This window comes from Neophocaena asiaeorientalis, unplaced genomic scaffold (genome assembly GCF_003031525.2).
Source record: "Neophocaena asiaeorientalis asiaeorientalis breed wild unplaced genomic scaffold, Neophocaena_asiaeorientalis_V1.1 scaffold70, whole genome shotgun sequence".
Lineage (NCBI taxonomy): Eukaryota > Metazoa > Chordata > Mammalia > Artiodactyla > Phocoenidae > Neophocaena > Neophocaena asiaeorientalis.
Genome location: NW_020175410.1, coordinates 8724989 through 8742669, shown reverse-complemented (window position 1 = coordinate 8742669; position 17681 = coordinate 8724989). Strand labels below are relative to the sequence as shown.

Here is a 17681-nt window from a genome sequence, read left to right as displayed (position 1 = left end):
GAATTCATAGCAGTTAGAAGAAATATAAATATATTGAAAAACAGAGTACCTGTGTAGAAAATTTCCTGACTTTCTGAATAGTTGTTGATTCAGCTTAGAATTGTATTTTGTTAACATTTTAAAACTTTTTATTTTTAAGCAGATTTTCAGTGAATGGACCTAACTGCACTCTTTGAGATCATCAGTAAGCATGAGTGGTACCAAACCTGATATATTGTGGGCACCACACCAGGTTGATAGATTTGTTGTATGTGACTCAGAACTTAGCCTTTATCACGTGGAATCTACTGTGAATTCAGAATTCAAAGCTGGATCTCTACGTTTATCTGAAGACTCTGCAGCTACATTACTCTCAATAAATTCAGAAACACCCTATATGAAATGTGTTGCCTGGTATCTCAATTATGATCCTGAATGTCTCCTAGCAGTTGGACAAGCGAATGGTCGAGTTGTACTTACAAGTCTTGGTCAAGATCATAACTCAAAGTTCAAAGATTTGATAGGAAAAGAGTTTGTTCCAAAACATGCACGACAATGCAATACTCTTGCATGGAATCCATTGGATAGTAACTGGCTTGCTGCTGGCCTAGATAAACATAGAGCTGACTTTTCAGTGCTGATTTGGGACATCTGCAGCAAATACACGCCTGATATAGTTCCCATGGAGAAAGTAAGACTTTCGGCAGGTGAAACTGAAACAACATTATTAGTAACAAAACCACTTTATGAATTAGGACAGAATGATGCTTGTCTCTCTCTTTGTTGGCTTCCACGAGACCAGAAACTTCTCCTTGCTGGTATGCATCGTAACCTAGCCATTTTTGATCTTCGGAATACAAGCCAAAAGATGTTTGTGAATACAAAAGCTGTTCAGGGCGTGACAGTAGACCCATACTTCCATGATCGTGTTGCTTCCTTTTATGAAGGTCAGGTTGCAATATGGGATCTTAGGAAATTTGAGAAGCCAGTTTTGACTTTGACTGAGCAACCAAAGCCCTTAACAAAAGTAGCATGGTGTCCAACTAGGACTGGTCTGCTTGCCACTTTAACAAGGGATAGTAATATTATTAGATTATATGATATGCAGCACACACCCACTCCCATTGGAGACGAAACTGAACCCACAATAATTGAAAGAAGTGTGCAACCTTGTGACAATTACATTGCCTCCTTTGCTTGGCATCCAACAAGTCAAAATCGAATGATAGTTGTAACTCCCAACCGAACAATGTCTGACTTCACTGTTTTTGAAAGGATCTCTCTTGCCTGGAGCCCAATTACATCTTTAATGTGGGCTTGTGGTCGTCATTTGTATGAATGTGCGGAAGAAGAAAATGATAATTCTTTAGAAAAAGATATAGCAACGAAGATGCGCCTTCGGGCTTTATCAAGGTACGGACTTGATACAGAACAGGTGTGGAGAAACCATATTTTAGCGGGAAATGAAGATCCACAGCTCAAGTCACTCTGGTATACTCTGCACTATATCCTTTGCATTGTGAGTTTTGTAAGATGAATTTGGTGGAAATGTTCTTGAAATTTGCCAAAAGGTCAGTCTGTAAATATCGTGCTGAATGTTTTATGTGCAAATGCAAGACTTAATACTAAAATTCCAAAGTAAAATTGTTTAAAACTGTTGAAATACTGCTTTGCAGATTGTGTAGGAGGGAGAAAAATATATCTCTACAATAGAGTGGAACCAACCACCTTCTTGCACTGATGCCTATTATGAATTGGTTCCAAATCAAAATAAATTTAGCTTTGAAATGTTTTATTATGCATCATTACTAGTATTTCCTATGCATTTAAATACTTATGAAGCAGTATACAGAAGATATGGATCAGAAATCTCCAGGCAACAAAGGATCATTGGTTTATTCAGGAATTAAATCAATTGTAAAATCATCTTTGGGTAAGAAAATTCTGTTTTATTTTCTGCAATACGTTTATAATTTTTGTACTCTTATTTTCCCCCCAAATTTAGTTATCTCAGGATAGTGTACATAAATATTCTTTTTTTGTTGTGTTGTTTTTGACTAGATATTTTTAGTGAATTGTTGTGTTAAATGCATAATTGTTCTTATATTTAAAATTCTTTTTGGAAGGAGTCTTGGTTCTTTGAAGTGATTGACTTTCTAAATTTATTCATTAATTTATTCACTATTATTGGTTTTGAAGACCCACTTTGAAAGGTATTACATTAGAGAATTTATAGGATCCTGGTTGTTGGTTCAGATTTTAGCACAGTATTTGCTTTTTATAAAAACTAAATTAAAATTTTTCCAACCGAAGGAGACCCCTTTTTATTTTGCTGCCTAAACCCTCTCACTTAGCTACCCAATGGTAAGTACTGTATAACTATGACATGAGGTATGGCCTTACCTGAGGTGTCTTATCTGAAATAGTCTTTATTTTTTAATTGCTGTAGTTTCAGTTTCCTTTTTTCCTTTCTTTTTTTTAAAATTAATTTTTATTGGAATATAGGTGCTTTACAATATTGTGTTACTTTCTGCTGTACAGCAAAGTGAATCAGTTATACATATACATATATCCACTCTTCTTTAGATTTCCTTCCCATTTAGGTCACCACAGAGTACTGATTAGAGTTCACTGTGGTATACAGTAGGTTCTCATTAGTTATCTATTTTATATATAGTAGTGTATATATGTCAATCCCAACTCCCAGTTCATCCACTCCCCAACCCCGCTTCCCCCATTGGTAACTATAAGCTTGTTTTCTACATCTGTGACTCTATTTCTCCTTTGCAAATAAGTTCATTTTTCTGGATTCCACGTATAAGCAGTATTATATGATATTTGTCTTTCTCTTTCTGACTTCACTCTGTATGACAATCTCTGGGTCCATCCATTTTGCTGCAAATGGCATTATTTTGTTCCTTTTTATGGCTGAGTAATATTCCATTGTGTGTGTGTGTGTGTGTGTGTGTGTGTGTGTGTGTGTGTGTGTGTGTGTGTATATACCACATCTTCTTTATCCATTCGTCTGTTGATTGACATTTAGGTTGCTTCCATGTCCTGGGTATTGTAAATAGTGCTGCAGTGAACATTGCGGTGCATGCATCCTTTCAAATTATCGTTTTCTCTGGATATATGGCCAGGAGTGGGGTTGGTGGATCATATGGTAGCTCTATTTTTAGTTTGGTTTTTTTTTGCGGTACGCGGGCCTCTCACTGATGTGGCCTCTCCCGTTGGGGAGCACAGGTTCCAGATGCACAGGCCCAGCGGCCATGGATCACGGGCCCAGCCGCTCTGTGACATGTGGGACCCTCCCAGACCAGGGCACGAACCCGTGTCCGCTGCATCAGCAGGCGGACTCTTCAACCACTGCGCCACCAGGGAAGCCCTATTTTTAGTTTTTTAAAGAACATACTGTTCTCCATAGTGGCTGTATCAATTTACATTCCCACCAATAGTGTGGAAGGGTTCCCTTTTCTCCACACCCTCTCTGTCATTTATGGTTTGTAGAGTTTTGATTATGGTCATTCTGACTGGTGTGAGGTGATACCTCACTGTAGTTTTGATTTGCATTTCTCTAATAATTAGTGATGTTGAGCATCTTTTCATGTGTTTTTTGGCCATCTGTATGTGAAGTAGTCTTTGATGATTGAATGATGCATGAATTAATGTAAGATTGAAATTAATAAACTATTTAAGAGTAAAATAAAGATGACAGAAGAGCCAAACTTACTGTTTTTTCACTGACTTCTTTAAACAGTTGTTCTTATTGTCTTTATTGGGATTGAATTGTGGGTTATATTATAATTATCTTCCCAACCTAGGATTTGGTTTCTAGTTTTGATAGCAGTGAAATTTGGGCCCAACTCAAGCTGCTAGAAAAGCAGTTTACATTATTTAGTCAAAGAGTGGCAGTAGAAGTAATAAATCTAACTTTTTTTTTTATAGGACTTTCATAAATACTCTACAAAAAATACAAAATAAAATGCTGTTTTTAAATAAGAGTACATTAAACATTTCAATTAAATGGTTATATTGTTTTGATTTTTTTAAGGACTTCTAAATTACTTCTAAATTACTTCTAAATTACTAAATTACTTCTAAATACATTACTAAATAAATTACTTCTAAAATACAATCTTCACATTGAAGATTCAGTAGACTACTTATATCATCTATTTCATTTTGGTGTTCTCTCATTAGCTCTTGACCCAAAAAAGTAAGTTTTATTATAAATAATAAAATGAAAGAGTTTAATTAGAGACTTCCATTTTTATTAATAAAAGTAAAAGGACAGTTATGTATTACCCCCATAAATAGTATTTACAGCTATATAGTAGGTCAGACCACATTGCATTCTCAATATTCTGAGGTTTTTTGTTTCTTCTGTGCTTTTTTTTTTTTTTAATCCCCCCCCCACCTGCCACATTCCCCCCTTGGTGTCTATACGTTTGTTCTCTACATCTGTGTGTCTGTTTCTGCCTTGCAAACCAGTTCATCTGTACCATTTTTCTAGATTCCCCATATATGCGTTAATATACAATATTTGTTTTTCTCTTTCTGACTTACTTCACTTGTATCACAGTCTCTATGTCCATCCACATCTCTACAAATGACCCAATTTCCTTCCTTTTTATGGCTGAGTAATAGTCCATTGTATGTATGTACCACATCTTCTTTATCCATTTGTTGGAGTATTCTAATTTCATTCTTTTACATATGGCTGTCCAGTTTTCCCGGCACCACTTATTGAAGAGACTGTCTTTTCTCCTTGTATATCCTTGCTTCCTTTGTCATAGATTAGTTGACCATAGATGCATGGGTTTATCTCTGGAATTTCTATCCCGTTCCATGGATCTATGTTTCTGTTTTTGTGCCAGTACCATATTGTCTTGATTACTGTAACTTTGTAGTATAGTCTGAAGTCAGGAAGTCTGATTCCTCAGCTCTGGTTTTTTTTTTCTTCAAGGTTGCTTTGGCTATTCAGGCATTTTATTTCTGCTCTGATCGTTATGATTTCTTTCCTTCTACTAACTTTGGGTTTTGTTTGTTCTTTCTCTAGTTCTTTTAAGTGTAAGGTTGGATTGTTTATTTAAGATTTTTCTTATTTCTTGAGGTAGGATTGTATAGCTATAAACTTCCCTCTTAGAACTGCTTTTGCTGTGTCCCATAGGTTTTGGTTCATTGTGTTCTCGTTGTCATTTGTCTCTAGATATTTTCTAATTTCCTCTATGGTTTCTTCAGTGATCTCTTGCTTATTTAGTAATCTGTTGTTTAGCCTCAGTGTGTTTGTGTTTTTTATGTTTTTTTCCCTTTAATTTATTTATAATCTCATAGCGTTGTAGTCAGAAAAGATGCTTGGTATGATTTCAGTTTTCTTAAATTTACTGAGGCTTGCTTTGTTACCCAAGATGTGATCTATCCTGGAGAATGTTCTGTGTGCACTTGAGAAGAAAGTGTAATTGGCTGTTTTCAGATGGAATGTCCTATAGATATCAATTAAATCTATCTGGTCTATTGTGTCATTTAAAGCTTGTGTTTCCTTATTAAATTTCTGTCTGGATGATCTGTCAGTTGGTGTAAGTGAAGTGTTAAAAGTCCCCCGCTATTATTGTGTTACTGTCGATTTCCTCTTTTATAGCTGTTAACAGTTGCCTTTTGTATTGAGGTGCTCCTATGTTGGGTGCATATATATTTATAATTGTTATATCTTCTTGGATTGATCCCTTGATCATTATGTAGTGTCCCTACTTGCCTCTTGTAACATTCTGTATTTTAAAATCTATTTTATCTTATATGAGTATTGCTACTCCAGCTTTCTTTTGATTTCCATTTGCATGGAATATCTTTTTCCATCCCCTCACTTTCAGTCTGTATGTGTCCCTAGGTCTGAAGTGGGTCTCTTGTCAGTAGCATAAAGACAGGATTTGTTTTTGTATCCATTCATCAAGCCTGTGTCTTTTGGTTGGAGCATACAGCATGTGGGATCTTCCCAGACCAGGGCACAAACCCATGTCCCCTGCATTGGCAGGCGGACTCTCAACCACTGCGCCACCAGGGAAGCCCTGGTTGGAGCATTTAATCCTTTCACATTTAAGGTAATTTTCTATATGTGTGTTCCTATGACCATTTTCTTAATTGTTTTGGGTTTGTTTTTGTAGGTCCTTTTCTTCTCTTGCGTTTCCCTCTTAGAGAAGTTCCTTTAGCATCTGCTGTAGAGCTGGTTTGGTGGTGCTGAATTCTCTTAGCTTTTGCTTATCTGTAAAGCTTTGATTTCTCTGTCGAATCTGAATGAGATCCTTGCTGGGTAGAGTAATCTTGGTTGTAGGTTCTTCCTTTTCATCACTTTAAATATATTGTGCCACTCCCTGGCTCGTAGAGTTTCTGCTGAGAAATCAGCTGTTAACTTTATGGGAGTCCCCTTGTATGTTATTTGTTAGTTTTCTCTTGTTGTTTTAATAATTTTTCTTTGTGTTTAATTTTTGTTGTTTGATTACTATGTGTCTTGGCGTGTTTCTCCTTGGGTTTATCCTGCCTGTAACTCTGTGCGCTTCCTGGACTTGGGTGCCTATTTCCTTTCCCATGTTCGGGAAGTTTTCGACTACAGTGTCTTCAAATATTTTCTTGGGTCCTTTCTCTCTCTTTTCTCCTTCTGGGACCCCTATAATGCAAATGTTGGTGCATTCAGTGTTGTCCCAGAGGTCTCTTGGGCTGTCTTCATTTGTTTTCTTTCTTTATTCTGTTCCATGGCAGTAATTTCCACCATTCTGTCTTCCAGTTCAGTTGTCTGTTCTTTTGCTTTAGTTATTCTGCTATTGATTCCTTCTAGTGTATTTTTCATTTCAGTTATTGTATTGTTCACCTTTGTTTGTTCTTTTAAACATTTCTTGCATCTTCTCGATGTTTGTCTCCATTCTTTTTCCGAGGACCTAGGTCATCTTCACTATCATTATTCTGAATTACTTTTCTGGAAGGTTGCCTATCTCCACTTTATTTAGTTGTTTTTCTGGGGTTTTGTCTTGTTCCTTTATCTGGTACATAGTCCTCTGCCTTTTTATTTTGTCTGTCTTTCTATGAATATGGTTTTCATTCCACAGGCTGAAGGATTATAGTTCTTCTTGCTTCTTCTGTCTGCCCTCTGTGGATGAGGCTATCTAAGAGGCTTGTGCAAGCTTCCTGATGGGAGGGACTGGTCTAGCTGTACTTTGATATATTTCAGGGAAAAGCCAATACACTACCTCTGAGGAAAAGCAAGGGGGGAAAATGGAATATCTTTATATGTTTCTGGTGCAGTAGAGACAAACTGAGTATCTTGTCTTGAGTCAAGAGTAGTCTTTACCCAAACTAAAAAAGACTACTGTTGGAAAGATTATCTCATTGATAGACTTTTGGCTTTTTGTTTGGTTTGGTTTAGATATTTTGTTTCTGTAACCCAAAAAGTAAAAAGTAGAGAAATGACTGTCAAAGTTGGCAGTCCTAAGTTCCAGTCTTTTCTCTGGCCATACTTCTTTTCTAATTGTATCTCTAATAATTCAACACATAGTAAGTCAACACATTGAGCCATCTTGCCCACCATTACCTAATGCACAAGTTTATTAGAGCTAAATTTTAACTTTGGTGACAGATAGTATATAGTGAGTGCTTACTATGAATTAGACATCATACTAGTTGCTTTCTCCATGTTACTTTAATTCTTACAACTGTAATATGAGGTAAATTTATTCATTCATTCGCCAGGTATTCATTACATGCTCACTATATGCCAAGAATTCTAGGAACTGGAGACATAACTGTAAACAAGAGAGCTAAGTCTCTTCACTCATGGAGACTATGCAAGATAGATATCATTCCTGCTCTTGGGGAGTTTACATTCTACAGTTGACCCTTGAACAAGGAGAGGGGTTAGTTAGGGTTACTGATCCCTTTTACCCCACTCAAAAATCTGTGTACTTGTATTTCTGCCTGAAAAACAAAGAAATTGATAAATGACTCATTCAAGGACAGGAAGCTGAAACAGTTTGGTAGAATCGGGACTCAAACCCTCGTTCTTTTGTTTCCACATGTTGTGATCTTTAATCGAACACTAACTTTTCCCCACATTTAGAGATCTATAAAATGAAAACACAGGTAATGTCTTTATTGAAAACTGTGTATAAGTGGACCCATGCAGTTCAAACCCATGTTGTTCAAGGGTCAAGTATACTTCAGAATATGGACAAGTAAATAGTTATAATATGAGGAAGAACAGACAATTAAGTACAGAAGAATTCATAATCTGGTTTTAGGAATTAGTGTTGGTTTCCTGCAAGAGGTAAAGGCAAAGACAGGGTTCAGACAGGGAGCAGCATATGCAGTGATCCCAGAGGAGAGGGAGCATAGCACATTCAGTATTGCAGGAACATAGTGTGAGAGAGGACGCGAAGAGAGAATTGAGGCAGTGGGGTAACCAGGACTTAGAAATCATGGTGAGGGTTTAGGGAAATTTGTGTTTTAGAGCTGTCACTCTGTGTGTGGAATGGATTGGAGGGGATCAAGATTGATAGCAGGGACCTCAGAAGCCACAGTTATCAGGCAAGATATGATGGTGTTCTTACGAAGGTAAATGGCAGAAGAGCTAGAGAAATGTGGATAGAGAGTGGGACAGAATTTAATTAATCGGATTCAGGGGATGGAGGGGAAGGAAAAATGAAAGCATGCTAAGACAACTGGGATAATACTAATAGCAGTTAATTAGATAGGAATAACATAGGTAGAATGCATTTGAAAATAAGAAAAGAGTTTATTTTGGGATAAATTTGATATAGCTAGATAGAGATGTCCAATGGGCAGGAAATGTAGGGTGAAGAAAGAGGTCATCCATTTTAATTAATTCTTTCAAGAAATTTGACTGTATGAAGGAGGATAAAAAGATATACAGTGATAGCAGCAGGTGAATCTGGAGTCATGGGAAGGCTTTTGTGTTGTTTTTGTTTTTAACATGGAATTGATTAAAGTGTGTTTAAATGATGATGAGAGGAAACCCTTAGAAAGAGGTTGGCAGATGCAGAGTAAAGAGGCTGAAAAGCAGAATTCCTAGGAAGGGATCCAAAGCACAGGTGAAAGATTGGCTTTACACACAGGAGGATGTACACCTACTCCACAGTAGGGAGAGGGGAAAGGTATGCAGGTTGTTTAATGTTGAGTGATCAGACACTGACAGGTTTTCCACTTGATGGCTCCTACTTTCTCAACATAGTATGTTTGCTTGTTGAGAAGAGCAGGGAGGCTGTGGAGAGGAGATACAGAGGAGAGAGTTGTCTTGAGAAACGGGAGGACTGTGGGGCAATGTTGCTTTAGCAGAAGAAAGAATAAAAGACAATGGGCCAAGAGAGTTAAGAATACTGGAAAAAGAATGGTTCATTTGTTGGTCCTTGGGATCTAACTTGGTTAGGGAGGAAAATGACAGAAGACTAATAAGTAAAGATATGAGTGGTCAAGAGATTGTGAGGTTGAGATTGTGAGCTGGAAGTCTATGAGGTTGTGGTTAGAAAGTGGCTCTTTTGGAGAAGAAGTAATTTGAAGTGTGTCTGTGATGGGAGTGGGTAGAATCTTGGAGGTGTAGGCTGGTGGAGATAAGGCTAGTTTTTTGGAAGGGCCAAGTGTTGAAATCAATCAGGAAGAAGAGAATGCATGCTCTGAGGGAATGCCTTGTACGTCTTGTGGAGCAGGGTCACAGGGTTGTCAGTGGGTATAATTCCTTCTTTTTAAGATGGCAGAAAATTATATAATGTTGGTCAGCTTTCCATCCAACATGATGAAAATATTTTTCATACTTAAATGGTAAACTGATCTAGAAAGCATGTCTGTTAAGAAGAATTACTTTAACGGGCAGAATTGCTGGGATTTAGGTTTTTAAGAACAAAAATGTTCTTATAAACACTGGATAAAATTACTGCTCTGTTATTATATAGATGTAAAAATGCAACAAACTTATAACTACAAGTAGCATAGTGTTTGCTTGATGTAGTATTTGAAACAAAAAAATATTTTAAATGTTTTTTAACGTTTAAGTGAACTTGTTTCACTTGTTTCCCTCACAACCATCATAAAACATTGATTTTATTATTTATATATAGAGTAGTCTCAAATTTTGGGGATACAATCTTGTCACTTTAGTATTACATAATGTGTATAAATAGATTTAAATTAATCATATTTAAAAATTCATGCATACTAAAAATCATAATATGACTATGTACTTAAAAACCCACAATAATATCACATTGCTTATTTGATAACCTGAATTTCTTGTAGCATAGTTATTAAGCAGTGGGAAGGTCTCTGAGCAGCCACAATAATGTGACGCAATATCCATGCACTTGCAGGATACTTTTCCACCTCCTAGCACTGAACTCTTTGGATTCATACACACTGATCTCTATTCCATGACGCAATTCTAGAAAATAAAAACTCTAAGAAACTAGAAATTATTAAGCTGTGAGGAATTGTTTAACAAAGAAATTGCTTTTTGTTCACCTGCTTAAATTTTTACTGTTAATTATATAACATCATCAGTACTGAATCCAAAATTTATACGGGAGATAAGAAAGTAAATACCTTATACTACATCTGCAGCTTGTTCTACATGAAATTTAATGACTACATACTATTTAAACAGTTTAAATTTGTTATTCAGAATAAAAAGTCTTCTTTAATTTTTAACGTGTTTTATTAACTTTATCATTTAATTCTAAGTTTTCTCAGAGTTCTTAAAATCTCACTTTCATAAGCTATAAGTGATTTTGTCTTCACTGACTTCCCTCATGGCTGCATATAGAGCAGCACGGTTCCTCTTTTTGATGTGCAGGTATTCTCTTTATTTTTTCTTTTTTCTTTTTTGTCTGCCTTGGGTCTTCGTTGCTGTGTGTGGGCTTTCTCTAGTTGCAGGGAGTGGGGCCTACTCTTTGTTGCAGTGTTCGAGTTTCTCATTGTGATGGCTTCTCTTGTTGCGGAGCACGGGCTCTAGGTATGTGGGCTTCAGTGACTGTGGCTCGTGGGCTCTAGAGCGCAGGCTCAGTAGTTGTGGTGCACGGGCTTAGTTGCTCTGTGGCACGTGGGATCTTTCCGGACCATGGAGTGAGCCCGTGTCCCCTGCACTGGCAGGCAGATTCTAAACCACTGCGCCACCAGGGAAGTCCCTACAAATGTATAATTACTGTATTATATGTAACTATATAAATGTAGGATGCTGTAAATTACAAGTGTAAAAGACATTTGTAATGTTGGACATTCTTGCTTCCTAATTCCTAATTCAGTTTATTCTGAAAATCCTTTTTGTTAAAATAAGAACAGATAATGACAATTTTGATGGTAAAACTTTCTAGAACTTTTAAGAATTTGAGTTGCAATTAATAGAGTCCTTAAGTTTCATCTTTCTTTTACCTTAATTTGGCACCAAGTATCATTTTACGTGAAATTATCCCCCCGTTAGGATCAGCTGCCTTGATTGCAATCTAAGTAATGTTACAAGAATTATTTAAATTCCTTGTGAAAAGAAAATGAGGCCATAAAGTCTCCTGGTTTAGTAAGTGGGGAGAACCTTCAAATAATTCCTGTTGTATTTTAGCTTAGTACTTAACATTTCAAAGTACTTTGATGTTTTTGATCTCATTTTTTTTCATATAGATGTATATATTCATACAGAGTGGCAGAAGGGGGAGGGAGAGAGTGTGAGTATCGAATCTCAGACACTGGGGGTACCTTTCAAATATAAAAAGAAAAGATGCCAGCCCTTTTGGAGCGTATGTTCTAGTAGGAGCTTATGTTCTAGTAGGAGAAGAGATAAGACTGAAAATAAATTAACTAAAATATGGGAGCTTATGTTAGTGCTAAAGGACATAGAGGAACCAATGGTTAGTTAGATAATACAGGTGACACCCTATTTTAGATTAGGTGGTCAGGGAGGCTGCTCTGAAGCAGTGACTCAGCATAGCCCATCAAGCATTGACTGTTAGTCCCACAGCTCTTTCTGGTAACTCGGGGAAGTTTGTACTTAGCAACATGTAAAATGTGTTTTGTTTGTGGCATGTCTTATACTTATGCTATCATGAAATTGTGGTTGAGAAGTTGAATATTTAAAATCTAATGTTGAAATAGTCCTATGTAAAACTGACTTATTTTCCAAACACATTTCAAAAACTAATAAACAATAATATAAAAGTGTTTTTCTTTTTAGGAATGGTAGAAAGCAGCAGACATAATTGGAGTGGGTTGGATAAGCAAACTGATATTCAGAATTTAAATGAAGAGAGAATCTTAGCTCTACAGCTTTGTGGGTGGATAAAGAAAGGAACGGATGTCGACGTGGGGCCATTTTTGAACTCCCTTGTACAAGAAGGGGAATGGGAGAGAGCTGCCGCTGTGGCATTGTTCAACTTGGATATTCGACGAGCAATCCAGATCCTGAATGAAGGGGCATCTTCAGAAAAAGGTATTAGTTTATATAATAAGATATTTGCCATTCATAGAATCCTTGAAAGAAAAGATGCTGATAATTGTTAAAACTCTAATCAATATTTTTGGTAAACTTTTTTGAAAGAGAAATTAGCACAGAACTGTGTCTATTAAAGTAAATGTTTAGTCCATCCCTTTTGTTTATTGAAAAAGGAAATGTCTTAATTGTCTTCTTAATATTATAAGGAATACTCAAGTGTGTTCATTTCAGTGTTTTTTCCTTGAAGATATTTCACATACATTTAAAAAATGTATTTTCTTGGAGATTAGGACTACTTTAGTTGGCAGGCATTTTTATGGCAAGCATTTGAGTGTATTTTAGTTTATGCTTTATTTTTTGTATGGTTTTTGGTTGACTTTTAGGAAACTGAATGACACTTTTAGTTAGACTAACATAGATTCTTATTAAAATCATACTTTGATATGCAAAAGTGTTTCTACTTGAGTCTGCTGATTTGAACATAGTTTCCATTTAATATTTTTTTGAAAAAGAAGAAACAAAGATATGTGATAAAGTTTTCACCCTGACATTTTGCAAGAGAAAACTCAGAGAAATAAATCTTAATCCAGGAATTCAGTTTTTTTCTTACTGGGAATATTTCACTTCAAGATGTATATATACCTATCAGTTTTTAATACACCTGGCCAAATTATTTATGAGTATTCAGAATACTTAATTTTTATTTGCTGGTCCATTTTGAAGCTATTACAGTTCTGTGGTACCATAGGAAAAACACCTGAAATTAACTGTAATATATTTACTTGCAGTCTAAAAGTTGAAAAAGCTAATGTTTTGCCCAGATTGCCCTCTTTTCCTTCAGTTTTGCTCTAGCATAAGTCTTCCCCATTTGAGAGTGCAGTAGAAGATATGTTGTGATGGAAAAAGAATTGATATTTAAAGCCATTTCTAATTCTAATTTTACTATGACCTTAGAGCATGATAATCCTTGTCTTGTGTACCTGGAAAATTTGGTGTTAGATTTAAACACCCATACTAACAATAGGGGGAAAGTATCTTTTCAGTGATTTGAATAACCTGGTTGAGGACTGGAGAAAAGATTTCTGTGAATCAAATATTCCTTTCCATTTGGAGATAAATTGTTCTAAGCAGGATTCAAAGAAGATATTCCTTTGTTGTTGTTGTTTCTTAATGTTAAAGTCAGAAAGAGTAAAACAAATACCGTATGCTAACACATATATTTGGAATCTAAAACAAAAAAAAAGGTTCTGAAGAACCTAGGGGCAGGATAGGAATAAAGACGCAGGCATAGAGAATGGAGTTAAGGACATGGGGAGGGGGAAGGGTAAGCTGGGGACGAAGTGAGAGAGTGGCATGGACATATATATACTACCAAATGTAAAATAGATAGCTAGTGGGAAGCAGCCACATAGCACAGGGAGATCAGCTCGGTGCTTTCAGACCACCTAGAGGGTGGGATAGGGAGGGTGGCAGAGAGATGCAAGACGGAGGAGAAATGGGGATATATGTATATGTATAGCTGATTCACTTTGTTATAAAGCAGAAACTAACACACCATTGTAAAGCAATTATACTCCAATAAAGATGTTAAAAAAATGAAAGAAGGGAAGGAGGGAGAGAGAGGGAGAGAGAGAGAGAAGGAAAGGAAGGAAGGAAAGAAAGAGAGAGGGAGAGGGAGATGGGGGGGGGAGAAAGAAGGGAAGAAAGAAAAAAGACTTTAACAGAGTAAGCACAGGAAGCAGGCACAAAATAACTTGGGGAAAATGTTCATAGAAATGAGGAACAGGCTATTAAGAACATAAAGTGGGAAATGCTGTTTTATTTGGAAAAAAAGAGTAAATGATTAGGATCAAGAAACCTAATAAAGTTGCTATAATAAATGTAGAAAACACTTAAGAGTAAAAGCTAAAGATGAATTTAATTTTCTCTTTTGAAGGTAAACTTAATGTTAGATGGTTAGGCAGCCGTAGGGCTGACTGCCAGGCTAGCAGCTCATCAGCAGCTGTATAAACTGCTAAGAACAAATGTTTAAAAGACTATTGGTAACAAATGCTTTGTTGCAAATATGTCTAAATACAGTTCTGTGATCATTCTGATAGTTAATTTTGTCCTAGAAAAATTAAAAGTATAATACTATAATAATAGTTAATTTGGTCCTAGAAAAATTAAAAGTATAATACTATAATAAGAATGCTGAAATATTGGCCTTTCAGTACTTTGCTGATAAAACATATACATAAGCATGAGCATTATATATGTAGAAATAGGAAAACAAATGATTTTGAAAATTGTAGTCCTGAGATACAATAATATTTACTATCAACACTTCGAAACATCTCCACATAAATTAACTTGTTGATGAAGTTGGCAATGATTCTGATAGTATTGCTTCACTACTCTTCATTTAGGTCCTAAGCTAACATACTGTGTAGGAATCTGTCTGGGATGAAAACTTGAGAATTAAAAGATGTGCTTGTCCTGCACAGGATTTGCAATATGGGTAGAAGTTTTATAGAAATGGAAATTTTTGTTTGTGGTTCTTGCCAGATATTCTAGTCTATGTCAAAACCCTTATTCTAATGGGCTTATTTTTCTGGGGGGCAAATTCACCCTCTGATCTTTATTTGTTATGGTTGAAGAACTAGGAGACATTAAGCTTTTGATTACTTTGATTAGCTGTCTCTTTTTAATACGCAGGTGATCTGAATCTTAATGTGGTAGCAATGGCTTTATCGGGTTATACAGATGAGAAGAACTCACTTTGGAGAGAAATGTGCAGCACTTTACGATTACAGTTAAACAACCCGTATCTGTGTGTCATGTTTGCATTTCTGACAAGTGAAACAGGATCTTATGATGGAGTATTGGTAAGCTAATTTCTGTTTCATGAGACTCTCTTTTTAAGATAGGAGTTTTTAATCTAATTTTGTTAAAATTTTCAAATGTCAGTTGCATAAAATAATGTCATATTTCAATGCATTTTATATTGTTTAAAATAAGGTATCTTAAACATTTGGAGTTAGCCGATAGCAAACTGAACTTGATTTTTTTTTTTAATGGTTTTAATGATACAATTTACGGACATTGGAGGAATAAGATTTTATCCTTTAGCTTAGGAACTGAGCTCTAGAACTCTACAACTATAGAAACATGCATATTATATTGAAATATAATCTTTTAAATGTGTGTATGGTGCTTTTGTTTTTGGCTTTTTTCTTAAGTAAATCAATACATGATCAGTTATGGTCAGGATAACCATGTATCTTGTCTGAGTTAGTATTTGTCATTCACAGACACGTACCAGATTGGAGGATAAATTATATGATCACACTACTTACCGTGGACTATTTTATTTTTTCACTATTTGGTCTTTTCATTGCTGTTTTTTTTTTTTTTCTCTCTCTCTCCTGCTTTAATCACTTATGAACACATCACCAAATAGGTTCTTTATCACAAAGTGCAGAAAGAAAGAAGTGAGGGTTGCTTATCAGTTTTAGTTATTGGGTTTTAAGCTTCACCTTAGTCCCACAACTTTCTTGGCATTTGTTGGGCTTCTTTCTAGCACTGAGAAGAACCTTCTAAGGCAAAATGTATTTCTATTTTTTTTGCAATTGTAGCATTTATTGGGTTGGCTAAAAAGTTTGTTCATTTTTTTCTGTAAGATGGCTCTAGTAGCACTTTTAACTTCATTGAAAACAATTTTGTTAGATTGTATTGTGACTGTAATAGGCACCTGGAACAGTTCTTAGTTCAAAAAGATAAAAAATTTTGGGAAGATGGAATTATGAAGTTGCCTGAAAAATGGCAGAAGGTAGTAGAACAAAATGGTGAATATATTGTTCAATAAAGTTCTTGGTGAAAATGAAAAATGTGTCAACTTTTACTTAAAAACTGAGGGAACTTTTTGGCCAACCCAATATTATAAAATACACATTGATAATTGATTTAAATGTCAGTTCCAAAGAATTTATAAAAACATGTATTCTATTGAGATAAATGAATATGTTAATAAATGTTGTTAGTGTCCATTTTGACAATTCTTTATGTGTTTTGTTCATTACTTTTAACGAATTACTATTGAACCTTTCTAACCACTTCAAATTAATATCCAAGAGCGTGTTGGGGTTTTTTTGTTTTGTTTTTACAATTATTACTCTTTGTTGTTAAACAGAAGACTTTAAATGTTGCATCTTGAAGAAAAAAAATGATACTTTTAGGAAGTGGTAGAGGACAATGAAGACTAGAAAAAGAAATGGATTGTTCAGATTTTAAATTGATAGAGAAGTATATTGTCTAAATGTTAAACTTCTGTATTTTCAATTAAGTGACCTATTAAAACTACCTTCTTTTCTTACAACCTAAATAAGTAAGGGATATCATATCTTGAGCAGGAAGTTTATATTGATATTTCCAAGCTGTTTCAGGAGTGTCCCTGATTATACTTTATATGTAAGTAATGATAATTATCATTGTTCTTTTTAAAAAATCGTTAAGTTATAGTAATCTAGTGAAAAGTTTTGAATTGGGAAATCAGAAGGTAAAGGTCTGAGTCCTTGCTCTGCCACAGTTACCTTAGCTGGTCAGTTAACTTTTTGGGGTTTTAGTTTTTTCAGCTGTAAAATGGGACAGAGAATATTTATAACTCTTTCCAGATCAAAATTGTAATACATGCAACATAGTCTAAGAGTTAAATCTAATTTGTATGAAATATATCCCCTTTTTAGGGCAGAACCATATTTTATAATTGAGAAAACACACTAAGGTATCAACTGAAGTGAACTTACATTTAAAGGAGGAAAACTATATTTCATGGAAGACTTCAGTGGAAATAGGATCCTTTATCCACCCTTAAACTATTTTTTACTTATCACAAAATTAATTGTATCTTTCTATATTTATAGTAAACACTTTTCAAAATAGTATTTTACATTATTGGCAAGTATACAAAAATTTAAGAATTTATCATAATGCCTCTTATTTTGCCACAAACCACCTATATAAGAGTATTTTACAATAGCCACAAAAGTGTGTCTATTTACTTATAAAGTATGTTTTAAAATTTTGTGTTTAGAAACATGTATTGATATTCTTTCTAAATCCTGAGCTGGTATATTTACTGGTCATTCATAGATTTCCTAGACTTGTTGATTAACTTAGAAGCCAAGGAAAGATTTCCTCAGTTTCACTAAAATTAATTTATATGATGAAAGGACTACATGGCATCTTAAATTTG

General features: G+C 35.2%; 1 protein-coding gene across 7 annotated transcripts in view; it reads left to right on the top strand.

Annotated features, from left to right (window-relative positions):
• The window catches only part of MIOS (meiosis regulator for oocyte development), a 108982-nt gene that overhangs the window by 70751 nt on the left and 20550 nt on the right, over positions 1-17681 (top strand). For 5 of the 7 annotated variants that reach the window (XR_003006179.1, XR_003006175.1, XR_003006177.1 and 2 more), the window contains 4 exons: positions 143-1484; positions 1814-1912; positions 12191-12445; positions 15146-15315. Coding sequence is in view for 2 of the 7 variants with exons in the window: in XM_024767110.1 (XP_024622878.1) it covers positions 191-1484; positions 1814-1912; positions 12191-12445; positions 15146-15315 (1818 nt within the window). In the remaining 5 variants the exon portion in view is untranslated. Of the gene's footprint in view, positions 1-139; positions 1485-1813; positions 1913-12190; positions 12446-15145; positions 15316-17681 lie in introns of all 7 variants that reach the window. The other 2 variants (XR_003006176.1, XR_003006178.1) reach the window with 1 other exon arrangement.